The sequence below is a fragment of the Telmatherina bonti genome (assembly GCF_933228915.1).
Source record: "Telmatherina bonti genome assembly, chromosome: 17".
Lineage (NCBI taxonomy): Eukaryota > Metazoa > Chordata > Actinopteri > Atheriniformes > Telmatherinidae > Telmatherina > Telmatherina bonti.
This window is the reverse complement of record NC_136615.1, coordinates 11,656,313-11,682,634: the sequence shown is the minus strand read 5'-3', so window position 1 is coordinate 11,682,634 and position 26,322 is coordinate 11,656,313. Positions and strand designations below refer to the sequence as shown.

General features: G+C 40.2%; 1 protein-coding gene across 1 annotated transcript in view; it reads left to right on the top strand.

The window, feature by feature from the left end:
* The window catches only part of LOC306767919 (netrin receptor UNC5D-like), a gene marked incomplete at both ends in the record, with an annotated part of 211,736 nt that extends 187,917 nt beyond the window's left edge, over window positions 1-23,819 (top strand). Inside the window, 6 exons of the mRNA XM_079256085.1 lie at window positions 7,087-7,258; window positions 10,386-10,616; window positions 19,169-19,318; window positions 21,172-21,333; window positions 21,551-21,729; window positions 23,624-23,819. Coding sequence (XP_079112211.1) covers window positions 7,087-7,258; window positions 10,386-10,616; window positions 19,169-19,318; window positions 21,172-21,333; window positions 21,551-21,729; window positions 23,624-23,819 — 1,090 coding nt within the window. The remainder of the gene's footprint in view (window positions 1-7,086; window positions 7,259-10,385; window positions 10,617-19,168; window positions 19,319-21,171; window positions 21,334-21,550; window positions 21,730-23,623) is intronic.
* Window positions 23,820-26,322: the final 2,503 nt, after the last annotated feature.

The window sequence follows — 26,322 nt, the reverse complement described above, 5'->3', positions numbered from 1 at the left end:
TCAAAGGCGCTTCTGTGTGTCCTCTGGGCGTCAAAAAGTTGTTTTGTGTGTGATCCGCTCCAGCTCAGCAGGGGGACAGAGAGGTGTGTTCAAGGACGAAATCATGATGTGTGACAAAATATACCTGATGCGATGTGAGACAAAGGTTTGAGTGAATGAACTGAGCTGTATTTTTGTTTTTTTGTTTTTGTTATTTATTTTCTGAACCCTCTTTGAAGAGAGACGATCTATAGTGTCAGCTAAACCTGCCAGAGATTGGGTCCCTGTAAAAGTTTGACTTGTGGTTGTTTTTGGAAGAATTCACAAACTTTAGGTGTAATATTTTCTGACTTCACTTTATCCCCAAAGCCTGACACGAGTCTGCCAGTGAACGGGAGGGCCAGCTATCACCAAACATACTATACCCAAATCCACATTTAATCCACAGTTAAGGCCCATTTATGTTCTATTCAGGAGATGGATATGCAGACGGACACAACAACATTTCCGCGTGTTTTTTTGGTATATTTTTAAGGGGCTTAACTCCACTGGAAGGAGAAAACGGAGCAATACCACTGGAAACCATCGGGGCAGTGTTGAGTTGTATAGCTGACATCCAGCCAGTGAAGGGAATAAACCAGAGAAGAAAAACAGGAAGAAAATAACACAGAAGCAAGCAGAAACCTTCAGCGGTAAAAAGTGAAGCCTATGCGGAAGTGCATCAAACTGCAGTTCCCCCTTCATCCACTAGGGGCTGCAAAACAGCGCAAATCGACTCCCATGTTAAAAAGGCCAACTTCACGGCAGAAATAAACACGTTTACAGCCTGGTTCAGGAATCCATTTTCGGTTTAGTAGGTCAGGTTTACCTTCATGACAACTGTGGGGGGAGTGAATTTTTTCTAACTCGCCCGTTTGAAAGTAATTTAATCTCGAAATTTGGCATATTTAGGAGCCTGTCCTTTTGATTGACAGGTATCCGATCTCCTACTTCAAGTAAGAAGAATGTAGAACAACCACGGTTTTTAGCCGGTTAACAACGTGACTTAGCTTTAGCCAGCTTACCTTCGTTAGCTGGTTAGCTCCCATTATGTCCAGGTTAGCTCTTAGCTACAGGCAGGTCGGAGTTCACTCAATGTCAATCATCCACCATGATCACAGCCCCCCTCTTAGCTCCACCTCTTTGCCCATATTTGTATTTTCCGAGCAAGACGACACGCATGCCTCTGCCAACATGGTGATGGTAGGAACCGCCCACCGAGCTTCAATTCGGCTCTTAAGAGACCTGTGGGTGACGTCATGGAGGCTACGTCTATCTCTTTATATACAGTCTATCAGTCTATCACAGAAGCCACCAAATAAAAAGCACCCAAAGAAGACAGAGAAGAAGCCAAGAATGGCAAAAGTCTGTGGTTTTATTCTGTTTCTGGTGTTTTTGGACTGATTTAAAGATGCATTACAGAACTTTTTGACCTTAAAACTCGGTGTGCCGGACTTGTTTGATGACACGGTAAGATCTATGATGTGCATTTGAAGAGCTGTTGCTGCCCAGAGGCATTTCAAGGCTGAGAAACCACACAATACAACTTATACATCCGAGACGTAACGTGAAGTTGCAGCAGAGTTTTGCTTCACAGTATTATAAGGAACTGGCTGTTTTGAACACACAACGTCGCTGATTCAGCAAAGAAATGCAAGATGATTAAAAAACAGAAGGGAACAACACAAGAGTCATCGTAAGATTGTCTTTTGCTGGCCTGAGAGAGATAACAGATGAAGTAGGATGCAAGATGGATGCAGAATTAGGGGGCGTTAGGCGGCGTTAGGCAGCGTTAGGGGGCGCGTGATGGCAAAAATGGCAAATTCGTGACGTTTGCTGATCTCCTGAACTGCTGCGATTCAAAACACACTGATAGCAGAGTGAGGATGCTAATAATCCCAAAAAAGCAAAGCGGCAAAAATAATCATCTTAATTGAGGTTAAAATGCTTTGCAGAGCAGAGTCAGGCCATGACTGTGTCTGTCTTTAGGTTTGACACCTAAAGCATCTTTTTCTGGATGTGTTATCGTTAGGCCCATTGCTCTTGAAGGGATATTGATTTCTCTTGTTTTAAACCCCTCCACCCTGGAGGTCCAGGCTATATCTGGTATGGAAATTAAACTAGCACTACTATTCAAAGGTTGCTGAGTGGAGGACATTTATTAAAGAGGTCATTTTGTATTGAAATGGGCTAAATTGTTGTATTTTGTCTATTTAATTGCTTTATTGCACCAAAATTGCAGCTGAGACTTATTATTGTTATTTAATGTTAAAATGTGCTGTTATGATGACGTCTTTTAATGATGATGCGCCGACTTTTCATGTAAGTCCCTCTTGTATGGTGATTACCTGCTGAGTTTCATGATATTTTAGTCAGGTTTTAAAAATGGCAAATTATATCAAACATGTTTTGTTTCTTAAATTATAGATCAATAGGGATCACTTTTTATGCTAGAAATTATACTCTAATAAAAAGCTCTTACGGCTGCATATATGAGACCACAGTTTGAAGCATTTTGGGGCTCAAGAGAGAGCTGCACAAAATCCGTTAGATTTTTATTAACTTCTTGGCTTGCATAAAATGCTGTATAGCTGCACACTGCAGTGACAAGTGTTAGGTATTAACATTTGACAAGTTAGTAATAAAATAAAGCGCTGTCAGCGGTTTTCATAGGGGCTATTTCTTTGATAGAAAGTGCTGTCACACCACAGCTGTTCACATCATGTTCTGTGGATTAAATCTAGAGTAGCAGAAGCAGGAAGGAGAGTTTTTCTAATGGAATTCTGTTGCCTGAGCACCACTTGCTTAACTGCATTTAGCTTCCAGTGTAAGCATGCAAGGTTTAATACAAACTTGTCTGTATTTAAGATGGAGGTCTTTTTTTAAAATCAAGATGCAGCTTAAAAGGTGATTGTAATAGATTCCTTTCATTAGAGCGAAAATAAGCAAAGAAATTATTTTGTTTTGATTGAAAAAAGAAAGAAAAAATCTTTTACTAATAACCATAATTATAGCCATCATGGAGGAGTGATGGTTCTCTTTCATAAACACAATCAGAGATGCTGGTTAATGACGTTTGGTCTTTGTTCACGTGCAGTCGGGCTCATCAGCATTTCCCCAGCAGCAGGTAGCCGTGGTTTCCTCTGAGCTGGGGGCTGATTAGTACGAAAAGTGCAGCTGCATGGACAAGATGTTGCCCTGGTGTGTGATTTAACTTCCAGAAAGCACATCTTTTAATTCCGTGATGTTATTTGGTAAAAGCTTAATGAAAACTAAAGCTTCACACTGCACCACGCATCACAAAGTGATGACGGAAGCCAAACAGCTCGACCACAAGTTGTGACACGGGTAAAATGCTGCCATTAGCCTCAGTAGGAAACATCCCACTGCAGCTAACATCTGATCACACAAAATGTTGGCTGCGATGGCTTTAATTATTTATCTTGTATGTGCAGTTTTAATTACCGTCTTAGAGAAAAACATGTTTTAATCTATGAAATGTCTTGAGGGAGCGAGTTGGTAAGATGCCGTACACACAAGCTTTCCTACCACAACATGGAACTTAGATTTACTGTCATATTCTTACATTTTATACTTCTGAAAACAAGACGTACTTCATCAGAAACTTTCCTATCTGTCGTTTGTTTAACAAGCCAATCGGTCCACATCGGGAATAGGAGGTAGGTGGATTATAAAAGAAGCACAGAGGGTTGAGTCATGAGCTTCAGAGAGACATCAAATGTAAACCAACGTATGATTTCTAAGTTACAACACTTTGCTAGTTGGATTTAAACTGTGCTTTAAGTGGAACAAAATAAGTGCTTATACTCCCTTAATGACTTGCTGTCAGGTTGTCGTGCAAATATGGGACACAAACATGGCTGATACTTCCATGTAGATCTATAAATTGATCTGTAGATTAATAGTTTTATAGCACATAAATGACAAAAAACAAACACAGCAAGTTCTAAATCAAATCCACATTTGCCAATTTCAAAGTGCCATGGAGACACTTTTATGAACTTCAAGCCTCATTGCATGGACATTAAAAATAACACTGAGGAGTAAATACATATACTTAAAGTTCATTAACCCTTTCATGCATGAATTAATAATAAAAATAATGCAACATTTTTCACATTTTTGTAAAAAAAACAAAAAAAAAAAAAAAAAGTAGTTTATTTGCGAAAATACCCTCCTCATACATGAATATGCAAGAAAAGAGCTTATAAATAGGTGCCCACTACAGGGCATGAAAGGGTTAAAAACATAAAAAGATTCATTTAACAGTGTTTTACTATTATGAGTTATACTGTTATGAGGTGTGTATGTGTGTATAGGGGAGTATGTGAGTGGAGGCATGGGGTTAGGAGAGTGTGAGTCTGAGCGTGTGTAAGAGAATGGGTGGATAGGGTGTGCTTAAGGAGGAAGTGTGGATGCGTGAGTGTGTGTGTGTGTGTGTGTGTGTGTGTGTGTGTGTGTGGGGGGGGGGGGGCACGTGCGTGTCTCTTTCACTTTTCCTATGAGGTGTTTTCTCTTCTTTCTCTTTCTGTCTTTCGTCTGTCCTCTCCGGTCCAGCAGTACAAACTCTACAATTCAAACAATAATACAAAATAAATATAGAAATAAAATAGAAAATTCAGAAAGTCAAGGGGATCATTATATCTATAAAGCTTCCCTTGGCAAAGAAAATTTGCTCAGCAGAACACAGCATCCAGACCATCGTTCTGCTTGCTTAAATACTGGACAAGACACACAAAAAAAAAAAAATTCAGCTCTGAAATTATTCTAACGTAAATCCTTTTTACAACATGGCCGTAACGTTTATGGGCGCCATTTCTACGCTTCGCATGCTGGTTCTCTCGTGACCATTAAAGGTGCATGTTCTTGTATTGTGTTTACAATCATGATTATTTCCTCTAGATGAGAAAATTAGATAAATAAAAAATAAAAATATTTTTGATTTCTTTTCTTTAAGCATTTAAGAGAAGGATCATTTCAATAAGTCGACAGTGAAATTATTTATTCCTTCAGCGGCTGTCAGAGTTGCATCATGGAGTGAAATTTCATGGGAACTTCAAATATATAAAACACATTAGTACTTTTAGGTTGCTACATTAGTATTATACAATGAAATATCCTTCATTTTCGATACAGTTTAATTAAATTCAGAGTTGCTGGAGCCTATCTAAGCCATTAACAGGCGAGATGCAGCTTGCACACTAGATATGACAACAGTCCATCAGCCTGTACATGGACACACAATAAAATATCTATCCTACATAGATTTTTAGCTGGATCCAGATATTTAGCTTAAACTTTGAATACAAAGTGCTTAAACTTTGTTTCCTATTTGAGGACCAGTACAAGACTAAATGGTTCCAGTTATTTCTCCCAGTCACCAATCTCTCCTTATCCATTTTACAAAAACTTGTGACGTTAGAAAGTTCTGTTATGAAATTAGAAATATGCACCAGATGTGTTGATTTGTGTCATTTGGCACCAGTTATGGTATATAAAATTCCACCCATTTCCTTATCTTCACTCCTTTCGCAGTTTTGTTTATATTGTTATTTTTATTCATGTGCAATGTTGATAAACTTCAATAGTCCACTTAGATATAAGGTAAAATTAAAAAAAAAAAAAAAGATGTGCTCCTGAACTGACAAATCTTCTTCTTCTACACTTCCTGAATTCAATGACGTCACCAGGAGCTAAAAGTGATTGTCCCCGACTGACGGTGATGAAAGCTTCTGCAGAAATACACAGACAGGCATGTCACTCTATTGTAGAGGGGCATAAAGGAGCAGGATTTGAGCTCTCTGAAAATAGCTTTTTGCTGCCACACTAACCGGAGAATTATTTGTTGTTTCATTTTTTAGCTTTTCCTATAACAAAAGTACATTTCAACAACATAAAATTATTTTTGCATATTTCATCAGAACAAATAGGTGACACTGGAGTTGTTATATTTCTAACTCTAAGTACCTGCTTAAGCTTGTTACATACTCTGCAGGAAGCAAGAACCTTCTTGTTTTTGAAGCTGGAAGAATGAGAAGGAAGTTTTTTTGGATCTGGTCCGTTCATACCTCATAAGAAGCTTTGTCCACGATGTTGTCCCCCACGTCATGCTTCACATACTGCACCCCACAACAACCATCTTATCTATGGACTTTTATTAATGTAAAGGTGTTTTATCTCTTATGATTCTATATATGACCTCTGTTATCACAGCAGTATGTGTGTGATTGTGTGTTAGAAAGATGAATACAATAATTTTCTTTTTTTAGTATCTTCCCCCACATGTAGAAAATTATCATCCCACCTCTGGTAATATGTGAATCATGTGACGGTGTTCTTGCAGCCAATAGAAACCGTGCATTCTGTTTGTGTTTCCTGTCATTTCCACATACATGCTGTAAACTGTTCCACTCACTCCGTACACGCTGGTGGTGCATCTGCGTCTCCACGTCGTCGTCTGTCCCCACCGCAGTTATATTAATGGTGCTGAGAAATATCCGTGCTGCTGCTCTGACAACAGCTCCAATATTGTGCGCTGTGTATGTGAGGGATCCAGCCAGACCAGCTGCATGACTGATGGTGGTCCCATCGATTGCTCTCAGTCTTTAGGGCCTCCAGCCAAGTTTGGGCCCCTGGCCAAGAGCAGCTTGGCCTGGCTAATCTGTCACCAGGCTGGCCGAAGCAGGCTTCATAAGCTCCATCGACCCACGAAGCTTACACGCTCTGTGCTAAAGCCTGTCCTCCCCAGCCTCACTGTCCATTAGTCTTGGTGCTTTAATCTTCCTCTATCTGTGTGTCAGGGTGTCAGCTTGTAAAAGATTGATTCATTATGGGTGTCGAATGATTTGAGTTTACTTTGTTTAAAGCCAAGGGTCACACTCTGAAAGCTTGCTCACACATTTCTTCCTCTGTAAAGACCTTCTTTTTTTCCATTTTCATATTCTATTAAACCCCTCTGATCTTCTTTTTTTTTTTTTTTTTTTTTTTACTCTGAAGCGGATTGAAATGAAAGATTTGATTTAATTAATGTTACGTCTGTGTGTGCAGCACTGTGTCCGAGGATGGCTCAGAGATCTTCCTGAGCCCTGCGGTCACATATGGCCCGCCAGGCCTCGACCTGTCCTGTCCCATTGCCATGACCATAGCACATTGTGTGGAAGTCCCTCCTGATAATTGGACCATCCGGTTAAAGAGACAAATCCAGGACAACAAGTGGGAGGTGAGCCATTTTGATTTTATCTCACTGATCATTAACAAGTTCAGTTTTCTGTCACAACTTCAGGACAAACTTTTGTCCAGAATATGATTTTTAAAAACATTCACAGAAATGTTTCATCCTAGTCAAGCAAGCACAGAGTGATTTATAATGTCATATCTGAGGTGGATGTTGCCATATCATGAGTGATGTGACATAATGTGAACAGCCACCAGAAAACCAGTATGAAGTCTGTCTGGCAGAAGTCCTGCTAACATAAATGTGCTAAACATGCTAGCTGAAGGAAAATAACCGCATGTTAAAAGGGTACAACTGCGGATATTTTGTTTCTGAATTTGGATTCTTCCAGAAAACTTGAGACAGGGGAGTTTCACCTATCATCTGTTTTTAAAGTATTTTTTGGATTTCATTGTATTTTGACATCAGTGAAAAACTTAGAAACCACACTTTCACAATCTATAAACACCTTAAAATGTCCCTCAGCTGAATTCCTGGTTTTTCCATCACTGGACAATATCTTACCATTAGATAAAATAAGTATGGGTAAATAAGGATTTAGGTTATTAGGTACATGAACTACACAAAAATTATAATAGTTATATGCAATGATTTTATATGTTGCAATCTCATGTCATTAGCATATCTCATCATATTAATATGCGGTACCTACCCATTCAAACTGAATGCATAGGTTTATCTACACTTTATTATTGCTATTGCATATGTGTTGTGTTCCTGCAAGCATTTTTAACATCCCTGCAGCACATGAACCTCTCTAGCTATTGTTTATTTACACATACACTTAATATACAACATATAATTAGCCTTTACTACAAGGCACATACAGGAATAAAAAAATTCCACATAAACTGCACATATTGTTAATTTCTGAAATGGTTTCACAGATGAGCTTCATTATTGTACAGGGGATTTTTTTTTCATATGTGCAAACAAGCAACCTAAAGTGTATTTCCAGAGGGATAATTATAGTTATATGTTGGTAGAAATGCAACCCAATATATGTTTTCATTCATGTATAATCGTGTTACGATAATAGTTGTTGCATTGTCAGTACATTAGGACGAGTCGTTTCAACATGAAAGCATCCTATATCTTACATCTGCGTGCATGTGTGTGTTGTTTTTTTAGTTAATATTTACTTCTGCCATACTCACAGTTCCAGTGTGCTTCTCTCAGCTGCTGTGTAGGCAGGGTTTGTGTTGCACCATGAGTGAGTGTGCATGCACAGCTGCTGACATCCACAGTATATACAGCTTGCAAAATAATTCAAATATAAATCAGTGCTTCCTTTTCTGCAGCCTTTACGATATTGGGTCCAAGAGTTTTGTTAAAAGCACCCTAAACAGCTGGATAATTGCTGTGTGGAGTTAATGATTTATACACTCTGACTTGTGCGGAAGGTGTTAAGAATCTACTCTGATTGCTGTCAGAAGTTAAATTTGCAAACACACACCTAAAAGGTTAAAATGGACACACTCCTGCCTGATACGGAGGTGTGCAACCACAAATAGATTAAAGAAACGGCAAGTGTGCTTTTCAAACATTTAAGACTTTACTACTCTAAATGCATTATGATGCTATTTCTGCAGTTGCAGCTGTGACTTTTCTTCTTTTTCTCTTCCTCTTCTGGTTTTTTTCAGTAAAATAACACCTTTAAAAAGAGTCCTTCAATGCTGCCCTACAGAGCATCTTCACAGTTTCACAGAAGAGCACTCTGACACCTGTGTTCAATCTATATATCCACTCTCTTCATTTCCCCTACCTTCCTCAGCAGAGTAGACACTTCTAAGATGCTCTTTTAATGTTTAACTAACCTCATCATAAAGCTTCGGGGACCTCATCATGTTAGAATGACTCCAAAGCCAGAGTTTGCTTGAACTTGGGGGTCTGCGGCTCTCTGTAGTCTGCCTCCTTCACTATGTGACATTTACACAGTTCTAATTTGCCCACAGATGTGTTGCACAAAAGGGGGCTATCAAAATACCCATCTCTGATGGGAGCTATATGCCAATATAGAGGAGGGAATAAGAGAAAGTCAGCAGAGAGGGATGAGATAGACTGAAAGACAGAAGCAGGTTGAGGGAGAGAAGGGAAGAGATTCCCTGAATGTAACGCTGTAGACCGTCTCTGTCACGGAGAAATAATGAGGCCTTTATCTCAGGAAGGATGCTTACTCAAAACTTAATCTTTAGAATTAGTGATATAATGGGAAATGGAGGTCCCTCTCCCAATCTGTCTTCCTCTCTTTCCTTTGCCCTCCCCTTCTGTCTGTCACCCCATCTGCCTCTCAGCGGCATTCCCATTTAAGCCTGCACTTTTTTACACTTGTTTGACTCTATCATTTCTCCCCTGGCTGCCTGGCAGGGGATGAGCTATGTCATGGAGATCTGTCATGTATGCTGCAGCGCTAATGGGGCAGATTTAAGAAGCTGGGGGCCACTAAATTACTCTGCATTGCTTTATATGCCTCCACCGGGCGATATGCAGAGGGGACCGCAGGGTCAGAGTTGTGTTTCAGAGGTGATTTGGGGAGATATTTAGCACAAGATAAGGAGCAATTGGCCATCAGACACAACTGCACCCTGCTAATCCGTTTTGTCAGTGTTACTGTATCTCCATCTGTTTACAGAGATGTGTCATTATTTATTTGGCCCTCATTCAGCTTTCCCCAGATCCTTATCCTGGGTGTCCTGGAAGGTTTCCAGGGTGTTGTCTGTGAAGTGTCGTGGTATTAGCCCTTCAGTTTTTAATATTAAAAGTGCTGTATTTGTTGCCTAAATTGTTGGTGTGTGCATAGCTATTTATCATCTTCTTTTTGTGTAATTGTGACTGAAAACATTTAGCAGAGGTCACAAATGTAAAGATTTGGCTGAGTGAAGGAAACACAGGCTAAATAATTAAGTTAAACCTGCTTTTTCATTCTTGGCGGGAGTTTAAATGTTAATGATCATGTAATCATAATGATGATCATCAGTCTGACCGAAATCTAACTCTAAAATCTTCTCATGATTAACCTGCAGGCCTGAAATGAGCAGCTGTTGTTTCACAATATATCCTCACTGCTCAGCAACTAAATCTTTTCTCTCCTCATGTGTCCCTTCATCCAAAGGAAGTGATGTCTGTGGATGAGGAGAGTACATCCTGCTACTGTCTGCTGGAGGCCCAGAGGTGCCATGTGCTGCTGGGGCAGCCGGGTCGCTACGCACTAGTGGGGGAGCCGCTGAACCAGGAGGCAGCCAAGCGGCTAAGGCTTGCAGTGTTTGGGAGTCCAGACAGCAGCAACTCTCTGGGCTTCACCCTCAGAGTGTACTGTGTGGACGACACACCCCATGCATTTCAGGTATGAAGAAAGAAATGGTAACATAGGAAAATATGTTCCTGTTATCTTTATGGTATGTTGTCGTTCATCTTGGTTTCTATACATTAGAGCTACAGGATCTCGGACCTGCAGGTTTTCAATGTTTCCTGCTCCAACACACCTGACTGGCTTTAAATGAATCCAAAAGCCTGTGAAATTTTGCAGAATGACTCGTTCATTTACCCTTTCGTGCATGCATTATTGAAAATCAATTCCACATTTTTTTTAAATAGTGTGTATTACTAATATTTTACTAATATTTTACTTAGAATTTATTTAATGATTTATTGCATTTTATAAAATATTTATAAAATAATATATGATCATATTTATAAGGTGCAAATATCATAAAAAATATAGCTGTATAAGTTTCTTTTTCTATTTATCACTAAGGCAAAATACATACACACACACACACACATATATATATATATATATATATATTTAAATGGATGTCCACTAAAGTGACCGCTATGCATGAAAGGATTCAGTTAGGTCTGTTGGAGCAGGGATACAATGAAAACCGTCAGAAACACAGCCCTCAAGAGATATAGCTGAGTAACTCTGCTATTCATAGTACATGATACGTAAGTGGGATGAGTATATCAGTTTTGATGGACTCTTGGTCACAGTTAGATCATGAACATTCATGTCAATGTGAGCTCCTTTGGGAAATCGTGACTGGTACGGCTTTGTTGTTCAACCACTCGTGGAGTCCTGGAATCAGTGACTAAAACTTGTACCATACCCCTTTACAGCAAGCTTACACTCAGACAGATAGGAACAATGTGTCTAATTGATACTGGATTGCTATTACAGTGACTTAAAACACCTAATTCTTATATCATCTTACTTATTGTTGCCTCCCACACAGATCTGAAATGGAAGCGTTTTCAGTATAGATAGACCAGTATTTCTGATCTATTCTTGGGGTTGTATGTGTTATCTTTTTTTCACTAATTGAATTTCACTGTTTGCTTTGGGAAAGTTTCCTGAATGTAATGTTTTTTATGTGTTTTGCTAAAAGTACCTCAGAGATATTCTACAGCAGCTCTTTTTTCAACCATGAATGTCCAGCTTCGTGTAGCTGCCTGTTGCAGAGAGGTGCAGCACCTTCATCCCTTTCTTCCGAAGGGTCTGATCCCTGTGAAATAAGAGTACAAATTTGCAAGCATTAATACAGTACAATAATTATCACGTTGTTATATCACTGTGGTTTTGCATGCACTGTAAACCAAGCTCATTTACATGACTTATATTCCCACTAACTTACATTTTATTCATTGCAGTGTGGCACACAGTATCTCTCTAATCCCCCCCCCTTTGGCTACAACCTTGCTGCAAATGATTTTGATGTATTACTATGTCCTATTTGGGATAAGGTGTTACTCCAACACAGTTACCAACTCAGGCTATCTTACGGCTTTAACCAACGTTAAACTCAGTAACACCAAATTTCCAGCTTCTGACCGGGAAACTTATCAAGGAAGCCATCAACCAAAGGATGAATTTTTAAATGCCATTAAACGAAGTACTGGATATAGGTTTTGTTTTTTTGTTTTTTTTTACCGGTCTGTGGCATTACAGAACCATCTGAATCTGAACAGCCTGCTTATCACCATAAGTTCAGCAGCCCAGGAAAACATGAGCTGATAGTCACGGCTGTAATATGAAACATTAAAGTGCTCCAGCACTGCTATGATGGAAACTGAGAACACTTTGTTAGCTCAGCTATAACACAGTGTATCACTTCCTCGTTTTTCCTGTGTAAACTATATAAAAAGCCACAAAAGTCTGAGAAACAATCTCTATCTGATAACTTTGACGTAAAACAGGCTATTGACTTGTCATCCTCATGCTCAGTGGAGGTGTTGCTTGTTTTGTAATGAACTGACTGTAGCAGCTTCAGCTGGGTACAGGCTGAACTGAAGGTAGTTTAAATAAGAGGAATGAATGAACAGTGAGGCGTTCACTCAATGCCGCAGGAGCTGGAGTCCCCTGGAACTGCAACTCATTTACCTACTGTTGTATTTACTGAAGTACTTTTGAATAGAGACATATTGACTCACTGAGCTACTTGGATGTGTGCATTTGTATGTTGAGGATACAGTTTAGCTGTGGGGAAAAAAAGCGAACAAAGCGCATTCAGCAGTTTGGTTTCACAGTAAGGTGTGTGATAGATCCACAGTGGTATTCCAGGAGATTCACGCTTTGTGTTTTATGTTGCTGTGAATGAAATATACATGTGGAAATGAACATGATTGCATGTGTGTTTGTTGAAATGAGAAAACTCAGAAAGCAGGTTTAAGGTCACAATTTCTTACATTAAAATTTTGGTTTAGGTTACTGCTTAGTTGGCGTAATGGACCAAACCAGTTGATCATGAGCATTTGCACTTGTTTATAAGCTTTTTCTTCCTTTAGCACACAAGGCACAACGATATGATCAGAAAGCACAACATCTTGCCCCAGTCATAGTGGCCAGTGAGTTTTGCAACAGTGAGGGCAACATCTGAATACACAGTCCTGAATCAAACATCACACAGTATGAAGAGACTCTTCACGCTTAAACTTGAGTGAAGGGTTGAAAATTTCCAATAACAGAAACTTCTACAGCAGATAGATGAAGCAGTCAGTTTGCTGTTTGTATTCATCTCTACATCAAGCGCCAACCTCCGGTGGTTAAATCTGAAGCCTATGCGGAAGTGCCAAAATTTGCAGTTCCCCCCCCTCATCTACTAGGGGCTCCAAAACAGAGCAAATTCCCATAGACTCCAATGTTAAAAAGACCAACTTAACAGAAATAAACATGTTTATAATACAGTCTGGTACAAAAATCTATTTTCAGTTAAATAGGTCAGGTTTACCTTCATGACAACTGTGGAGGGGAGTCAATGTTTTTCTAACTCCTCTGTTTAAAAATAATTTAATCTTAAAATTTAGCATATTTAGGGGCGTGTCCATTGGATTGACAGGTATACAGTCTCCCGCTTCAAGAAAGAACGTAGAACAACTGTGGTTTTTAGCCAGTTAACAACGTGACTTGGCTTTAGCCCGCTAACCCTCATTAGCATGCTAGCTCCTGTTAGCTCTGGGGTAGCTCATAGCTACACACAGCTCAGAGTTCACTCGAAGTCAATCATCCAACTCCATGCTCACAGCCCCCCTCTCAGCTCTACCTCTTTGGCCATATTGTATTTTCCGAGATAGACAACGCGCATGACGCTGCCAAGATGGCAATTGTAGGAACCGCCCACCGAACTTCAGTTCAGCTCTTCAGAAACCTATGGGTGACGCCACGGAGGCTCTGTCCATCTTTCTATATACAGTCAATGCTCTACACACACGCTCGGTTTTCAGTATATCAACAAGATTTTGACTTTAAGTATCAATTTACCAACGTACCAATGACACATTCTGCAAAACAATGGGATTTGGAACTTTATATTTTTAGCATTGAAGAAGTGGATTACCCCCGCGACCCTTCATCGGACTAAGCAGTTTGGATAATGAATGAGTGAATAAATGGAGTGGATTACCTCAGCTATGAGAACGTGCATGCTCCTTCTAGCTGATTTATACAGTATTAACAGAAGAACAAATATGCAACATTTGAATTGTTGCACCAACATTATAAAAAAAACATGTAGCAACATGTTATTCTCACAATAAGATCCAAACATCTGTTAGATCAGTGGTTCCGAAACCTTTGCCAGATTCGGATTCTTAACATGGCATGATTGATAATTTAGTTGTTGATGCATTAATGTGCTTTTAAAAATAGGATGTTAATTTTACAGATTAATTTTTATGCATTAAGGCATTAATTCAGATGGTCCTAATAAAATCCCTTTGCTGTATTTTGTACAATAATCTGGCAACCCCTGTACAATTATCTTGGGACCCACAATGTGGTCAGAACTCTGAGAACTGCTGCTGTAAAAGTAAAAACTAAACCCACAGTTTTGTCTGTTTTTTCTGCAGCCAGTAGCTTGCAGCGATGAGGTGGCTTTTGTTACTTTTGGTTTTGCCTTGAAGAAGTGCCGCCTGAGTTTGTGTTGTTCTTCTGAGGATCTACTTGTTGACTAAAACTGCCTTAGGGAGATGCTTGAGGAAAAGGCAACAAAAAGGGACGTTTAATTACAAAGAAAACAAATGCTGCAGGGCTGCTTTCCTGCCTTTTCTTTATATTGTTTAATTTGCTCTCTGTTAATTAAATGTGTTTCTGCGTTGCCTTCTATGTGGCACATATTTGATCGGAGGGAAACGAGTCTCAAGAGGTGCTGTTAAAAGGTTTTTCTTCTTGCATCACATAAAATCACTAAACTTTTTATTGAGGAGATTCTATGATAACAACCAAACAAATGTAGCAGTAATTTTCCCATTTTAGAATAAATCTGTGGTGCTGGTAGCTCCTCTTTACCGCCACCGAGTCCTGCTTCTTATTTGGCTTCATTTAAAAGGCGAAAGTTAAAGTGAACAATAGAAAATCGAATGCAAGGGTGAAGCACCAACTCGCTCCTCCTCGCCATCAGTCAGACTTGGTTATTTGTTCACTTGTTCTATGGTGCTGACTTTTCTTTTTTTCTTCTTCTTTTGTGCTTTCTGCGACAAATAATTTCCCCAGTGAGCTTGAAAATCGATCTGGTTGGAGACAGCCTGTAGGGCTTTGCACTGTCTTCTTTCTTCCACCATCCCTGCAAATCCGAGATAAAGAAAATGTTAAACTAACACATCCAAGTACAGTACGTACCAACGCATCGAGGTATGCAGCAATATCCATAGTATAGTGATCATGGAGTGAAGTTTGATGGGTTTTAGGGAACAATTTTAGGAAATTTTCACTCATACACAACCTCTTTTCATTCTATCCAAAGAGCCTCTTTTTAGTGGTGAGTCCATTGTGTTCAGAGGCAACACATAGTCCATGCATATTTGTTTGCATGGAGCTGTTCACACATAAAATGACTGCCAATTATTTCATTTTGTCTTTTCATCTGTTAAGATGCAGTCAAATCCTGGAGGCGTACAGCAGTGTGACACAGCAGAGCACTAACTGTTACTGAAAAACATCTGTGGGTGGAATAAGCAAGGAGTGTCACTGGAAACTGCTGCTCCGTTGATTAATAAAGATGTATTAACTGTAGACAAATAAACAATTACAGGTTTTGAAACTATACAAAACCATTTGTGACTGTTTCTGTAAAAATATAACAATCCATAGTTCATATTTGCACCAGATGGCAATATTTTTATAACAAAACATTAATAGAGCAAAAATAGCCTTTCGCCCCACTGATAGAAATCCAAAAGTAGTTGAACAGCTGTGAAGGGAAGAGAAGCAGGAAGTGCCCATGAGCCAAGCCGCTGCGTCTCATCAGAACTGACTTCACAATAGACATAGCTACGGCCTACAGCAGCCGTCACCAACTCCGGACCTCATGATCCACCGTCCTGCAGGTTTTAGGGCACATTCACATCAGCCTTTTTAATTCAGATCCAAGTCTGTTTGCTCGGAAAGTCCACTTCGTTTGGGGAGCTGTGAATGCGCCAAAGAAGTGGACTCGGTTTGCCTACAAACGCAGGTCTTGGCCCATTTCAAGCAAACTACAAAGAAAAGTCACTTCTTGCATTTGGTGTAGCATTGCATTGTGGGTAAATAACGATCGCGTTAAGAGTCCTCTGCCTCATCTGTTGTTCATACTGCGGTCATCGTTGCAGTGTATTTCTGCAGTATACTTGCACAAGACAAAATAAAAAACCCAAAACAGCGATAGTTTTGTCTCTTATGTTTAACTCGCAACAGAGTTTTCTTCCTAACGAAGGTCTGGTCCTCTCTTCTGTTAAACATTCGTGCAGCACCACCTATAGTGTTCATGGGAATATATTATTGTAAAGGTTTGGCTGCTTTGACCAAAGTGCAGCATGAATGCAATCTCGGTCTAAATGGATACACCCCCCAACAACTGAGCCGAGTCCCCAATTGGACAGAGTCCAGTGGACTATCCTGATGTGAACGCACCCATTAGTGTTTCACTGCTGCAACACACCTGATCCAAAACAATGGCTCATTAACAGGCAGGTGCAAAAGTTGTTGGAGAACCTTTTTATTTAAATCAGGTGTGTTGCACCAGGAAAACACTAAAACCTGCAGGATGGTAGCTCTCGAGGACCGGAGTTGATGACCCCTGACCGACAGAGCTATAACTGAGGATGAGCAGTGATCTGTTATCCAAAAAGTTGGAGAATTGATTCCAGGCTTTACCTGACTACATGCCGAAGTGTCCTTGGGCAAGACACTGAACCCTGCGTTGCCTCCCAATGTGCCTCGAGTGCTCAGCATGACTGGAAAAGTGCGATATAAATACAAGTCCATTCACCATATAATGAGCATTTTGTTTGGACACTCTCAGCAAGTCCTCTAATCTCACTGGCCAAACCCAGAAACCTGCAACGAAACAACAATCTGAAGCACATTGTTGACAAACCCGGAGCATCTATTCATGTAAGATTAAACTGGCCCGGCATGTCCCCCACATCTGCTGACCAACTTTTATAAGTTAAAAAGAAGACTTAGGAGAAAGAAGCACCAAGCTACCACCAGCTGAAGGATATTGCTTTGAAGCACAGAGGAACTTTTCCAGAGAAAACAGAAGAGCTTTAGTTGTGGCGAGGACTCAAAGACTCGATGCTGTCATTGCAATGTCGAGCAGTAATATTGCTGCATCAAAGGGAAATGAGTCATAGGCTTCATCACTTTTATTTTCTTTGAAAACCATCTATTAAACTACTTCTAAACATTCATAAGATGAGGATTCTGCGCTATGTCGCTGCTCACTTTTATCCAGTATTGACTTTCAGAGCCCAGTGACTTTGGATGGAGTTTGAAGCCCATAAACTTGTATGTTTACTTTCATTCCTGCAGCATCTCTTCTAATGACCAAGGAGATTCTAGCAAATATAAGTTTTCCCTCTGTCTTTAACTCTCCCAGCCAAAACAGTGGGTGAAGAAGAGAAAAAATAAGGCCTTGAAATGTGGTGACTTGGGGAGAAGTGAACTGACAAATTGCAGAAACAGAATGGGACTTTTTGTTTTAACTCATTTGTTTTAATTAAAGACATCGTCACAAATCACTTATTGTTATCAAAGATGAGAACAGTTTGTTGAGTTATACGTGGTTGACAAGTCAGATCAGCCACCTTTACAATGAAGTTTAACTTGTAAGAAAAGTGCCTTGGGGGAATAAGCAACAAAGCTAAATATGTAGGCAGGCAGACATAATGGAATGAGATTGTGGAGCCAGTGGCCATCTCCTCCTCGCTCCACGATCAGGGACTCACATCTTCCTCTCAGGATTCTCAGGAGTCAGGATCATCAGACTACCTCCATAATTTGGGAGCAGAGAGGATGAAAGAACCTGAGTCCAGACCTCAATCCCACTGAACACTTGCGGGATTATCTTAGTTATGTTAAAACGATCAACACAAGCACACTGATTGATTTTCTACTTTCCAACAATGGATAATTCAGCACCAGTTGATATTATTAGGGAGGAGAAATAATTAACCATACATTAATTTTACTTATTTATTGTGTTGCATTTCATACTAGGTTATGTTGCATTTTAATGAGGGGTGGGACTTTAGCTCAATAATTACAATTAGTTAATTACAGAAACATTAACGCGTTAAAAAAAAACAAAGCATTTAAATCCGGAACCTTTGTCCTTTGTCCCCCCCCGCCTCCCCTCCTAAATAAAACGCATAGCTCGGTCCTCGTGCAGCTCTACGCTGCAGTCGGAGCCGGAGGTGATCACCTCTGCTGCGTGATCAGACTGAAGTTGATTCTGGTTAATTCGTCCTGGTTTACTGGCAGATATAGTTTGTTATTGAAAAGTGTTGTTAAAAACATTTATGAAGTTTAAATTACTGTAACATGCTGTAGACTCTTAATTAAAAAATAACTGGAGCTGCAACGTTAGTTCAAGTATTTGAAATGATACTTTAACTTTGGGTGTGTTCAGTTTTGGCCTGGGATATTTTCCATTTCTGAATTTACCTGTTTCTCAGTTAAATTCAATTAACCAGACAATAGAGTTTGAGTTTATTATTTTAATCTCTATTACTATTATTTGATTAAATAATTACTTAACATTAATTCAAATGGAAAAAAAAAAGCTTTTTTTGGGCAAATTTTATTATGCGACTAAAATGTTATTGAGATTAATTAATTACAAAGTCTGTCATTAAATAGATCATTTTTTTAATAGAGTCCCACCCCTAATTATAATAAGTTAGCTTTACTAAAATACTCCCATTATACTGATTGGCAAAACTATTCAACAAACCTGCATGGCTGTTGTCTATCATCACATCTCGAAATGCTGGTTTTGGGAAAATGTTAATCTTGAAAGACTTTAGAAAAGGTCATCTCAAACTCTCCCAGGATGCATTCTCATATAATCTGATGGATTTCCCAACCTAAGCAAAAAAAAAAAAAAAAACACAGCATTAACAGTCCTTTTTTTCTTTCAGGAGGTGGCCGTGGGGGAGCGCAGCAGGGGTGGACGGCTGCTGGAAGAACCTAAAATGATGCTGTTTAGGGGGAACACTTTCAGCCTCCAGGTGTCCATCCAGGACATCCCACAGTTACTCTGGAGCATCAAGCCTTTCACCACCTGCCAGGTAGGTGGTTTCTTTTGTTTAAAGGGAAAAGTGTTTAAAGCAGAAAGCGTGTTTACTGTAAGTCCATGTGTGCTTTGATTTAAATGGAGCTCAGGTTTGTTGCGGTCATGCACCTGGAAAGAAGCTGTGCAGCTTCATCTTTTCTGCTTCACTCCTCCAGCTTGCTCTCTCTCTCTCTCTCTCTCTCTCTCTCTCTCTCTCTCTCTCTCTCTCTCTCTCTCTCTCTCTTCTGCCAGCTTCCCTTTTTCGTGCATGGTCACATCAAAGCTAAAGGGCAACAGCAAGGGCACAGCAGGGGATCACTAAGACTAGCTATCTCACCCACACATGCACCATTACAAACTTAATTATGACTACCAGGCAAGAATACACACACACACACACACACACACACACACACACACACACACACACATATCGGAGTTATCTTCCTGGGGGTCTATATGCTGCATGTTCTGCTCTGCCCTATGATGTTTATCCCACCAGCGACATCGTATTAGTAGAATTAGCCCGCCATCACGCCTTCAGAATACCAACAAGGCTTTCTAAGATAGGAAAGAAGGTCTTACAAGGATGATGACTATAAGCTCTGATTCAGACACTACTCTCACCTAAAGGAGGCTTTTATAAGTGGCCATCCTTCTGTCTGATGGATCTGAAGAGAGGATAATTCATCTGTAAAACAGTGTTTTGACCTGTTCTCGCTGCACCACTGTCTGGGTCACACAGCACTAAGTAATGGGAAGTCAAAATGGATCTCTCGCATATGCTCCATAGCCTCTACTTTGGTTTTTCAGCAGCAACATTTGGCAGAAATTTAGCATGAGCTGTGTAAAACGAGGCATCCCTGTCCTAATTCCATAATCACATTTCAGATCCTTATCTAAAGATTGACATTTATGTAAGCTTCACCGCAGCCTGGATGTAATGCTGTTAAGTAAAAGGAGCTTCGGAGGAGGGTTTTATGGCGTTACATTGATTATTTCTATGCGTATACACTAATAGCTATCAAACTGATAACATGCAACACTGTAAATGTTTTTTGTTGGCCGTCGGCAAGCAGAGAAAACCTCATTTTAAGACATATTTCTTACGTACCTTAACCAGGTTTTCTGTGTCTTAAATCAAAGAGTTTTGTTGATCTGTTCATCAGCCGGTTCCTGTGCAGGCGTTAGAAGTGACTGTCCCTTACGGATATGTTGTGTTTTTTTTTATTTATTTGTTTAGTTTTCTATCTTTTTTTATCATCCACTGAGCATACGTGCTAATATTTAACTTGAAAATGACAGAAAAGTGAAAGTTGCTGTGAAAAATTGAAAAAAAAAAAAGCTGAGTCATCCTGCACTGTAGGGTGTGAACTAATTTGTTTCATTTAACTTTCACATTATTCACACAAAATTATAAGTGTTCAGATCAGTGGAGCTGACCAATCAGAGTAGACTTTGTTTCAGCATATATTATAGGAAACGTTTAATTTAGCAGAAAAAACCATCACTCCTCCAGCAACTCGTAGAAACGTAGTTATTAATAACTAAGACAATGCCGCTCCCATCAGCTCTCTGGTGATTCCAGCTCTTCCAGGACGTTAACAGGATGCGTTTCCATTCATTCCGGTGGCGCCGACCCACTGCTTGTTCTCTTTCCGATGGTTTAAAGCTCCTTGATTAGTTACCGTCATTGATTAGGTAACGAGGCCACTCATCTACTTTTAATTAAGCATGTAAACAGCAAAGTGGATGGTGAAGCAAGATTCCACCAACATCCTCAGCAGCACCCTGATGAGTTTCCCATCTGCTCAGGCCTTCCATCACAATGCTCATCCTTTCTGCCCTCCGCTTGTCCTCGCTCCACAGGAGTTCTCCTTTTCTCAGGTGTGGGCCAGTAACCAGCGTCCCCTGCAGTGTGCCTTCTCTTTGGAGCGATACAGCCACTCCTCGTCTCAGCTCTCCTGCAAGCTCAGCATCCGGCAGGTCACAGGAGAGGAGCAGATACTCCAGATCTATACGTCTGTGGAGGTGAGCCGCACTCGGTTTGTGCCTGAGTAGTCATTAAGCCTCTTAATAAGGTTCTTTTATTACACTGGCTATCTCTTAATTTGATTTAACAGCTTGTGTAATAAGTCTCGTGCAGCTTTTCATGTATAGATGATCTTGATGAGTCCTTGTCCTTCATATTTAGGTGGAAACGTCTTAAGCTCCCCCTGACACGTCTTCCTTTTCTTCTCACTAACAGAATGAAAAGGGAGCGGTTCCCTTTTTCACTCAGTCAGACTGTACCGTCACCTCTCAGACAGGGTCCAGGGCTTTTAAAATCCCCCTGTCCATCCGTCAGCGGATCAGCGCCACCTTTGACGCCGCTAATGCCAACGGGAAGGACTGGCAGCTCTTGGCTCAAAAGCTTCACATAGACAGGTATAAATTTTCCTCTGGCTCTTCAGCTGCCATTTACATTGTGCTGTGACATCCTTGCATGAGTGAATCGGCATGTTTTGAATATTAGAATAATGACAGGAAAGCAAAAACGCTGCATGAATAAATCTGTATATTTCTGTTATTATCCATGAATGTAAACACTCTTCCCATTTTGATCACCACTTTTAATCTTCAATTTAGGCACCGTGTCGGCCTTTATCTTCCATCCCCGACTGGCTCTCAGTTAAACGCCACTTTGCTGATTTCATTATAGATCTAAAAACACATCCACCCAGAGAGATGGTGAGGAAAAATGTTACGGCCAGCTTTAACACAGTCAGAATACTGTAACTGAAGACAAAATGCCATGTTGTACAGAAATCTGACTGCTGACAGGCCAGCCTCTGGCAAGAAAAATGTGTTCATGTTAGCACTTCTCATTAGCAGCATCTCTACATGTGCTCCATCTCTCAAGACCTGCTACACTCTCAGGAGCTTGTGCCAGGTCTGCATTAGTGTAGGCGTAGGAGGATTTTAGTTATTTAGAGATAGGGTGATCTCTATTTGTGCTTCAGAAAAGAAGTCAATAAGCAAGTGCTTGTAGCCAGGGCGACTCTTAGATCTGTGCAGTCAGCTCTGAAACACACTGAGCGGATACTCTCTGTTTCCTGGCAGCTGGAGATGCATAACAGGGAAAAGTTATCTAAGGAACTATAACAGAAACTGTGTGATTAAGGAATTTCACTTTTCAAGTCTGAAAACAAACATCTGTGACTGCAAAATGGGAAAGGATTTCAGAGCTTTTTCAGCCCAGCCAAGCACACCAAGAAGCATGTAATAGAAATGTCTCTACCTACTTAAGCTGATTTTTGTCATTATTTCTCTGAGTGTGTGGGAACATCATCATACGGAGGAGGGAAAGTGGAAACTGGAAGGGAAAAAACAAGAAAAGGCTGGAATGAAAAAAGATGCCATTGCTAGGAAACAGTGCCCCCTGTTGGACAGATGTTCGAACAACAGCAGAAAAGGAGAAATCTTCATTAAGTCTCTTTTAAATCTATTTAATTGATCCCTGCTAATTATTGTTGACTCATTTTAAAGGATCTTTTTATAGAATGTTTTTTAGCTGATCTTTTTAGGATAAAGTCATTCCTTTATCTGTTTAAAAAGCACTGGCAATGCAGGAGATTTTCTCTGTATAATATAATAAGATTTTGCCTGTGAAACAGATATGAGGTGACAGCACCGGCAGGAAGAAACAATAAGCTGTTGTAAAATCTTTAGTCTGTGCAGGAAGTTTATAAACTACAGGATTATTGCATTCATGTTTGTGGCTAAGCAGTTTCAGTCACAAACATTTACTCCATAAGCAGAATAAATTTGACTTAATAAGCTCAGAAACTCTCTAGTCTAAAGTTTCTATGCAGCTCAGTTGGGAGGATCCAGTTAGAGCCAGATGTTACCCATCATTCCCCTGTGACTACTTGGCAGAGAGCTACTGTGACACCTCAATCTTGTGAGATTATCGCTCTTTATGTTTGAATTATGTCAGAACAAGTCACATATGTAACCAGATTGCATCATTAAAGATCAGGTCTGACTCATCTCTAACATGCCTAATGAGTGATAACAGCTTATTGTACTAATTTCTGGAACTAAACATCCGTATAAGAGCATGTGCTGCTTTGATTTTCCCCGTTTTTCTCTCGTCTTTACTCCAGACGCTTTATATGAATTCAGTACTCGTATAAAAAGCTCTTTAAAAATGACTTTGCTTTGCTTTACTACTATAATGACTGCAAAGCAACCACTTCATTATAGAACCACTCCTTTGTTACTCCTTGCCATGTGATGTGATCTGTTATTAAAATATTCCTTTTTCCATGGCCTCCAGGAACCTGTGCTACTTTGCATGCCAGGAGAGTCCGTCCTCTGTGATTCTGAGTCTGTGGGAAGCCCAGCACCAGGACTCCGGAGACCTGGACTCGTTGGCCAGCGCCCTTGAGGAAATCGGCAAGGTTCAGTCCCCCAGGGGCGCCAACACTCTTGGCTGCAACAAGGAGGACTCTGAATACACAAAATTTGGGTAGGGAAGGTCCATGGCAGATCACATCATGATGAACGTTTACTGCATGGACACTGACGATCAGGTGTACTGACTAACCCGAGGAGAGGAGCAGATGGTTATTAAAGGAACACCTCTGCCCAACCAAATGGTCCGTACAGACACAACAAAGTCAAGACATGACCTAAGTAGAGATTACGGGACATTTGGTAAGGGGTATCAGTATGCCACATACCCAACTTTGATTGACAAATATCCACCTGTCATCTCTGAAGACCAATTCAGTCACCTGTATTCAAAGATTGTAGATGTATGTGTGAAGATGACCCCTAACAGGGATGACTGCCAATCAGGTCGGTGTCGTAAACCCTCCCAGTACCCAGTACTCGCCATCCAACATTCCCCCAGGTAATTAAAATGTTTTGTGTAACAATGTCATTACAGAAATTTGTCATTAAGTTTCTAGATCTCCCGATGCTTCGTTTTTTTTTCTGAACTGTGTGTTTAATGTTTCTGGAGTTTGAGTTTTGTTTCATTTCTTTACAAAAAAAAAAAGGAAAGGAAAGAGAAAAAACAAAAAAGAAATTATTTTTTTTTGTCCCAACATTTTGTCCATCACATAAAGTCTGAGACAACAACCAGTAGTTATGTAAAAGGAATTTGGTCCTGATGTGTCAAGCAGAGAAGCCCCCCCCCCCCCCCCCCCCGCTGAGCACATGAGAACATTTTCAACCTTGCGGACAGACAGTCATCAAAGCGAAGACTGCAGAGGAGAACCCGGCCAATCTGTGCCTCATCTGGAAAGGCAGACAGAACTGAACCACGTCCTCTTGTGTCAAGTAATCAACGTGTGGAAAATTTAGAGGGAATGCAGCTTCATACTAGACGGACCAGGGGAGCGTTGCAAACCCTGCAAATTGTGGCACCGCTGAGATTTGTGTATTTTTAACTCCTTGGAGCTTATTTTTTTGGTTCTCTTTTCTTTTCTTGATTAAAAGTTGGACTCTTGGTGTTTGGCTTGACTGGAGCTGCCTCTAGCAGACCACTCGATCATCAAATACCTGGGCATCGTGATTTGAGGACCCTTCGCTAGCCCTCGCTCCCTCTCCCCTGTCATCTCAGCAACGCCAGCATCCGCTTTAAGTCCCCACAGTCCGTTGCTCCATCTGCCTCTCAACTTAATAAAGTGACATTGTGTTGAACTATGTGTTGCCGCTCTCTTTCCATCTATTTAGTGATTAGAATTCAAAAGCAGACAGCAGAGAAATCTTGTAAAACTCTTTGAGACAAAGATAAAACGGAAACCCTACAAAATGAACTATTCAAGCACAGTTTGAGCTTTGATGGAAAATCATTCAGATTGTGTAGCAATTATGATTTCATATTATTTAAAGGTTTAACTTTATTATGGCCAAAGTTAAAAGTGTTAGTGATTAAAAGCTACATCCACGCAAGTTTCTGAGTTGATTGAAGTGTCTTTGAACTTTGAATGCCCAGACATGTTTTAAATCCACTCAGGCTAATCATGAAGGGTATATTTATGCTGGAGTCTCTGAAAATGCTCTGAAAAGTTTAGAAAGTGTTATTGAAGTGAAAAAATATTTAAATATTTGTTTAAACATTTTGGGATAGGCAAGAATTTAGACACACACCTGCATCAGGCTAAAGCTCTCTTTGCTAGCTTACCTAGCATAGCAACAACTAGCCTGACTCCTCCAGAAGTAAAAAAAAATCTTCAGACTTGCACCTTTAAAGGTCACTGAGTAAAACATGAAGCTGTGTATATGAGAAAAATCATAGTTTGCAGTTCTGTGTGGTTATGAGCAGGACTGTTTCTATGCTCAGGCGTCGTCATGATTTCAGGTCGCAGTCAGTCTGGCTAAGAAAGATGCAGATTGATGCAGTCCTGCTGGCTCGATTGTGAGAAGGCAATTTTTTGCTGATATGTGCATTTATGGAAATATTCTGAGATATTCATCCACAGATGTATGCATTGCATTCAATAAATGCTGAACTCTGTTTTTAATCTGTCAGGGCTGCCTAATGGAAATGATCCAAATCTGTTGTCTGTGAGAGAGAAGACTACTACAGCATAAGAATGGGCTTAAGTTTATTCACTGCTGTTAATCCAGTATGTTTTCATATAAAGTCACATATTTGGAGATCTGGGGATATCACATCTGGAGTGAGAGCCTGCAACATGCGCACACTGCTTTGGGATTGCAGGCTTCTCTGTTTTTTGTTCTGAGATGAGTAGTTTGGGTTGCGTCTAATGATTAACTGCTGGTAAACTGTTTTGATTGACCCAAATACCACCTTCATTATTAAAGCAACAGTACTGAACATTGTCCAGCTTTTACAATTTAGTGCACGCTAATGAAGGGTAATAATTCTTCTCTGAGCTCTCTCCATCAAGTAAAAGTCCGTCTGATGTTGACTCTTGTTCCACACTTTCTCTCTTTTCCTCGCTGTCTCTGGTAATTTCCTGGTGTGTGACGCAGTGCCTGCAGGCGTCATGTGATACCCTG